We start from the raw sequence: 7317 nt of genomic DNA, 5'->3' as shown, positions 1-7317 counted from the left end.
CTGGATAAGTTTAACAGGGGCAGAGGACAAATGAACATGATGCAGGTAAAAAAAATGCAGATAGAACACTTGTTCTTTACTCCCACCTGGTAAAACATCGAGGTATTTTAATAATAGCTGAAACTGACAGATTTTCATGCGTCCTGTGACTCTTAATTCTAACATTAATTCCTGATTAGATTAAACACCATATCATGTTGATTTAACAGCGTTTTTTTCTTTTTTAGTTCCTTTTGTTGTCGATGAACGTCTGAGAACCAGATGGAAGCAGTCGGCGCTGGAGGAGGAGCTGGAAGCAGCGACACATCTCTCTATTTGACTTTTTCCTTCTTCAAATGCTTAACCTGTCATTTAATGACTAAATGTGCACCAACGTGTGTAAGTGGTTCAACAATGAATTTTGCTGCTTTTTCTTTACTCGTTACCTGAATGCAAGGAAATTGTGATTATAAACATCTCCTTCCATTGTGCTAAAAGTTAAAGGCTGTCATATCTTTAAATCTTTCTATGTTCTTGCTTATATTTTAATGCCTTCTTTTGTCATTGTTTTTGTTTCAGAAATCATTTATATGGAGAGAAATTTCTCCTGATATTATTTAAAGCAAAGAACAGGTTTTTCAAAAAGGAATTTTGGGGAAGATTAGTTTAAAAAAATGAATGTTTTACAGATTTCCCCCTCTACCCTTCTGGGTGGAACAGAACAGTCTGGTTCTGCTGGAGGTTTTTTACTGTTAAAAGGGAGTTTTCCCTCTCCACTCTCACTACAAGCATGCTTAGAGTGAGGGATTGCATTGGAGTCAATCGATGCAATCAACTGATTTTCCTTAGATAGAAAACTTTAAATCAATCTGACTGGATGATCTTGTTTAATCGTTTCTATAAAGCGTGTTGAGATTACATGTTGTGAATCGGTGCTATATTAATAAACTGAATTGAATTGAACAGCATTGGTCTCATTATAATGAGATACTATCCCATTATAATGAAATAATTTATCTTAACAGAGTGGCGGAGACAGGCTTCTATAGGTTCTATTACCTATATCTATTATAAACAGATTTCACCCAAGCTGTGAGCCCTGTGGTTTTCCATTAAACTGTAAAACTAATGTGTAAAATCACTAAAGTTTTAGACCTCTTCTGTACATTATTATTTCTTATCTAATTCACTGAAAAGCAGCAGATAATGGATTTTGTTTTAATTATGTTTTAATCCACCAGATTACATGTGACAAACAGCTGAGGATTATGCCAGGACAACCTTGATTTATGATCCCAACCATTGTTGCATTCAGAACAATGGATTTATGGTGGTTAGCAAGTAAAATGAGAGTGTGTTCACTGGAAATGAAACAAAGAACTCACCAGCAATATGTTCTCCAAGCTTTGGACCAATCAAAATAATACAACATGCTCTGTGTTGGAGTCTGAAGGTTTATAGGAAACGTTGAGTTTCACTACATGGTTCCTATTCTGAGATATTTTTTCTTTACCTGAGTTCATTGTCTATAACATCTGGGTGAGTTTTACCATAGATGTAGAGGTTGTTTCTACCAATCCAACTATGGTATTCTCTGCATGTAAACATAGCTGACAATTATTATTTCTCCATGGATATCTGCTAATTCAATTCAATTTATATTTTTTCTATAGCGTCAATTCACAACAGATGTCATCTCAAGGAACTTTACAGAGACTGTTCAACCAGATCATACTGTCAGATTGGTACAAAAAAAAGTTTGTACAAATCTGTACAAAATTTTAAAGACATGGACTTAAACTTTGATCTAGGAAGTCTAACGTTACCAGGGTTGTTCCTTCCTAGTCTGAGGTTGATATCAAATGGATCTGGATGCTTTAGTTCTAAACAGTTTCCACCTTTTAGGACATAATGTGAATTATTGTTGCTGAATAGAAGGTTAGTCGATTCAGCATGACTTTGGTTCTGGTTCCATCATCATAGCAGATCACCATCCCAGCTGCTCCATTCTCTACGGTTTAATTTAAATATCATTTGATTATTATTGTATTTTATTATGTTTTATTTCCTTCAATTCTAACATCTGCAGTTTAACTTTAATATCTTTACTTCTAAATCTAATTAGACCAGTAGTTAATCTAGTTGTCCAACAGATGGTAATCTCTGACCTTGTTTAACTTCATCATCCAACCTTCAAACCCAATAAAATTCCCTTTGCTACTTTCACTTTTATTTAGAAACAGGTTTGTTGGAACAAACAAGCAGAAAATTGACAGAGTGAAGCTGATGAAATGGCCGCTTCAGCTGATATTTCCACCTCAGGTCAGAAATCTTTTTATCAAACTTTCCCTAAAACTTTATCCTGCTTTGGTTATAATCTGGTAAACTCTTATTTTAGTTGTTAAATAGTTTGAATTCAGAGACTTTGACTTTGACAGAACATGAAGGTGAAACAAAATGGCTCCCTCTGCTTTTCTAGATTTTCTTATGATATTATGATTTTCATTTGTGGAAACATTCTTGGTCATAAATTTTTATTGTACTAATAAAATGTGTACTTAAATTATACATCCTGTTCTTTGACTGGCTAATTAAAGTAGATGTTTATAAACTGTGTAATAAAATAAAGCCTTCCCTCTCTAAACAGAATTGAGGATTGTGTTGATAGGAGGAAGATACGATGACCTTTCCAGTGGTAAAAGCTCAGCTGGAAACATCATCCTGGGTCACAATGTTTTTGACACCAGCAGAAGAACAGCTCAGAGTGAAGCGAGGCAGCAGGAAGTACTCGGCAGACGACTCACAGTGATTGATACTCCAGGATGGTGGTGGACTTTTTCAAGAGAAGAAACCCTAAAACTGGATCAGATAGAAATCCAGAATAGTGTCCATCTGTGTCCCCCAGGACCTCATGTCTTTCTTCTGGTCATTCCTCTTGGTTCACATTTATCTCAACTTATTAAACTATCTCTAGAGGAACACCTGGAACTTTTCAAAGCAGATGTTTTCAGTCACACCATCGTGCTGTTCACTGCAGTCCATCCATGTAGTGATGAAACCATTAAATCTAAAATCAGAAGAAGTCCAGACCTGCAGTGGATCCTTCAACAATGTGGAAACAGAAAACATGTTCTCAACATCAGCAACAGAGAAGATAGAGATCAAGTCAAGATGCTTCTAGAGAAAATTGAGGCGATGATTGAACAGAACAGGGGCAGACACTGTTCTGTTGATGAATCTGATGGAAATGCTCTGAGAGAGAGACTGAAAGATTTGGTTAAAAAAGCCTCAAAAAGGTTTGATGAAGTTCAGAAACAAAGAAGAAACCTGAAGCTACAGATTGAAGGTAATTCTACTTTCTTTCTATCAGGATAAAGAGATAAATGTTTCTGCAGACGTCTCTGGGAGCTCGACATACAAAACACATTATTTAATTAGAACGTTAGGAAAATGTTTTTATGTTGTTGGTAATAAAAAAAGGATTCACATAGTTCATTTATTTTCTCATACTAAACCCAATAAACTAACAGATGTTTTTTTCTTTGAAAAATTTTTATATATTTTTTCACTCCACATTATCAACTCTACTCTAAACAAACCTGAGTTGCAAACTTTAAAAAATAAATTATTGATTTTTTTTTTTATGATTTAGGTGGAAAAGTTCCTCCAAACCATTTGAGAATATTGATGATTGGTGATTCATGGGCTGCAAAGAGCTCAGCAGGAAACATCATTCTAGGAAAAAATGAATTTGGTGTTAATGAAAGTGTTAGAAGAAAAACAACAGTCAGTGAAATCAGCCACAGTGTGGTTGAAGGAAGGCGGCTCACAGTGGTGGATTCTCCTGGATGGTTCTTCATCCACACCCTTCAGGACACCAGTGAGATGGACAAACTGGAAATAGAGAACAGTGTGAATCTCTGTCCTCCAGGACCACATGCTGTGCTGCTGGTTATTCCTCTGATGGTCAACATGGATCCATCATATTTGAGATCTGTCCAGGATCACATGAGTCTGTTTAGAGAAGAAATCTGGAAACACACACTGGTTCTGTTTACCTTTGGTGACTGGTTAGGAGTGAAGACTGTGGAGGAGTATATAGAGAGTGATGAAGGTCTGCAGTGGATAGTGAACAAGTGTGGGAACAGGTATCATGTTCTGAACAACAAGGACCACAGTGATAAGACTCAGGTAAAGGAGCTCATTGAGAAGATTGAAGAGATGTGGGCAGGAAATGAAGATCCTCATTATGAAGTGGACCTGGACCGAGCAGCACAGATAGAAGCCAAGATGGAGGCTGCAGACAAGAAAGCCAGAAGGTTGAAGAAGATCAACGAGACACAGTCAAGAGTCCTGAAAGAGGTTTATGAAGGTAAACAAGTTTTATAAAAGTTTATGATATAATCCTGTAACATTAATGTTTCAGGATTAGAAACTATTTGGTTTTTCTGTTTGTTTTCCAGCTGAGAGAGATCCAGTCACTGACATCAGGATTGTTCTGGTTGGACAGAAATGTTCAGGAAAGAGTTCAGCAGGAAATCTGATCCTTTTCAAGAGGAAATTTAACAGAACCTTTGATAAAGCTTGGTTGGAAAAGGTGAACCATCATGATGATTAAGAAAAAAAAAACATTTAATAGATTCTAACATCCAGACTGGATGTTTACCTGAGTTCATCACGTCCAGAAATATTCTTCTTTATTTTTCAGAGCTATGAAGATCAGAGAACATCTGCAACATGTGAGAAACATGAAGGAGACTTTGATGGAGTAAAAGTCTCAGTGGTTGAAACACCAGGCTGGTTCTCAGACCCAACACCACCTGACTGGATCAAAGATGAAGTTCTCCACAGTGTCTCCATGTTTTCTCCTGGACCTCATGTTTTTCTCCTGGTCGTTCCAATCTTCAGAGCTTTCACTGAGAAAGATCTCAAAGCTCTGGTTGAGGTCCGGATGCCATTAACAGAGAGAGTGTGGAGACACTGCATGGTGCTGTTTACCTGGGGAGACTGGCTCAATGGCCTCCCTGTAGAGAACTACATCGTCAGAGAGGGCAAGGAGCTCCAGGAGCTTCTGGAGAAGTGTGGGAACAGATACCATGTTCTCAGCAGCTTTAATTATAATGATCCTGTTCAAGTCAAAGAGCTTTTCCAAAAAATTATCAACATGGTAAAACAGAACAAAGGATGCTTCACAACTGAAGGAAGAAAACCTCAGCAAGGAAAACAACGTATCCTGACAGAAGAGGAGTGGAGAAGACGGGAGCAGGAGCTGATGGAGAGAATGAGGAAAGCTTTAGCAAAGAAACCAGAGAAACCAACAGTGCCCTCTGTGGAGTTGGCAGAGAGCAAGGATGACTTTTACATTCCAGGCAGTAAGTTTAAAATGATGAAAAATTACTCACTGAGTTTCTACAAACTCTTGGCTCCATCTATATTGTTTTTCTTCTGTTTCAGTGAGCGGAGATATTTCCTCAGAAAATGGGAGCATTTCAGAGATTAGGAACCAACGAGGTCATAACAACGTTGCTGAATGGCTGACTAAGAGAGTGAGACCATCTGAGATCAGCTCTGGGATTGGCAGCATTTGTTCCTCAGTCAGTTATATGGAGAAACATGATGAAGATCTTCAATAGATTAAAATCATCCAAAGATGAGTTCATTCTCACAGAGAATAAAGATCCTCTGAACATTTTCTACAATCCTTCAACTAAACACAGGAACTCTTGTTCAACCAAAAAGCTACAGCAGAAAAATGATGGAAGCTAAAGAAGAACAAAAGATGGAATATGCAAATATACCAGCTTGATGCTACATCAGACCATGTTGGTCTAAACACTGTAGATCACATGTTTAAAGTCCTGGTTTTGTGATGAAGGCTGCTGCCCCCTGTAGATGCTGATGCCTCAGAGTTTATTCCCAGTTCTTTCTCCTGGTGTTTAATTATTTAATGTCCATCTCTGTGTTGTATTCCTGCCTGTTTGCTTTTATTTCCATGACTATGGACATATGTCTCCTTTATCAAACCTGATCTAGAGTAACTACATTATCATTTATATCTCTAAAGACTGGTCCACAGATAATAATGCTGTACAGTAAAACTAATAGCACAACTATCACATTTTAATCACAAGAAGTTTGGTGCATTGGTTGATCTGTTTGTCCCTCAGCATCTCCCTTATCCACATTATTCATAATATTTTGAAACACTACAAATATAAACATTAAATGATCATCATCGCCTAATGCCATCCCTTTAATTCACATTCATTGTTCCCAGATAATTTTTCATGGACAGATTACATTTTAAACACAGTAGTGATATTAAGTCCTTAAATTATTATCTAATGACATGAATTAAAGTTATATTTAGCTGCTTTTAATGATATTTGGGTCTGGCTGATTTATACAGTGGTAAAAAAAAAAGGTGTAAGAAGAATTAGAATTTTTTTTCTCCTTTAATAAAAATCTTAATAGGAAAACTGTTCTGTGTGATTAAGAGTGACACACATGAAAAAAAAAAGAAAACCAGGAAAGGGGCAAATACTTTTCATACCACTTCACCTCTCTTTGCTACACCCAAAATATGTGTGTCTGTCTGTCTGCCAGCTGGTCGGTCGTGGGGCCAACAAGTATTTAATAAGCCAATGTTTGTGCAAGTTCTCCTTCTTAAAATAATGAGAGAGATCTGTAATTTTCATCATAGGTACACTTCAAATGTGAAAGACAAGATGAGAAATAAAAATCACGTTGTAGGATTTTTAAAGAATTTATTTGTAAATTATGGTGGTAAATAATTATTTGTTCACCCACAAACCAGCAGGATTTCTGGCTCTCACAGACCAGTAGCTTCTCTCCTCCAATCGTTTCCTGTATTATTGGCACCTGTTTGAACCCATTACCTGTATAATAGACACCTGTCCACAGTCTCATACAGTCACACTCCAAACTAAACCAAGATTGAGACCAAAGAGCTGTTTTCTCTGGTGGAGGGATTAAATTAAAGAATAAACTCAATTCACCCTTTAACCAGTTAAATTATTCTCCCTAAGCTGTAGATCTAGAACTAAAGTTGAAGAGAAACTATCTAGGTTTCCGCTATAATATCTAAACTAGCTCTGTAATGGATTAGAAGTTGTTTTTGTGGCTCTCAGATGAGGGAATGCTCTGTGCGCATGCACAGCTGCTTGGTTATCAGTTAAAGCCAGGAACCTGGAGCTCCAGTGGTGGAGATCTGCAAACTGGTGGAGGCTGGTTATGCGTCTCTGCGCGCTCAGATGGACGCGGAGCTCCAGAGGAGCCAGAAGGAGAGCGAAGCCCTGCGGCAGAGGCTGCGAGACA

General features: G+C 37.5%; 1 protein-coding gene across 1 annotated transcript; it reads left to right on the top strand.

The window, feature by feature from the left end:
- Positions 1–2270: 2270 nt before the first annotated feature.
- LOC107099391 (GTPase IMAP family member 8-like) lies at positions 2271–5736 on the top strand. Its single transcript, XM_015397486.1, has 6 exons — positions 2271–2301; positions 2627–3325; positions 3632–4351; positions 4443–4576; positions 4688–5351; positions 5434–5736. The coding sequence occupies exons 1-6, from the start codon at positions 2271–2273 to the stop codon at positions 5610–5612; spliced, it is 2427 nt and encodes an 808-aa protein (XP_015252972.1). The 3' UTR covers positions 5613–5736.
- Positions 5737–7317: the final 1581 nt, after the last annotated feature.

Source organism: Cyprinodon variegatus, unplaced genomic scaffold (assembly GCF_000732505.1).
Source record: "Cyprinodon variegatus isolate N-32 unplaced genomic scaffold, C_variegatus-1.0 Scaffold866, whole genome shotgun sequence".
In the NCBI taxonomy this organism is placed as follows: domain Eukaryota; kingdom Metazoa; phylum Chordata; class Actinopteri; order Cyprinodontiformes; family Cyprinodontidae; genus Cyprinodon; species Cyprinodon variegatus.
The sequence above is the reverse complement of the archived record's forward strand: the minus strand, read 5'-3'. Positions and strand labels throughout refer to the sequence as shown.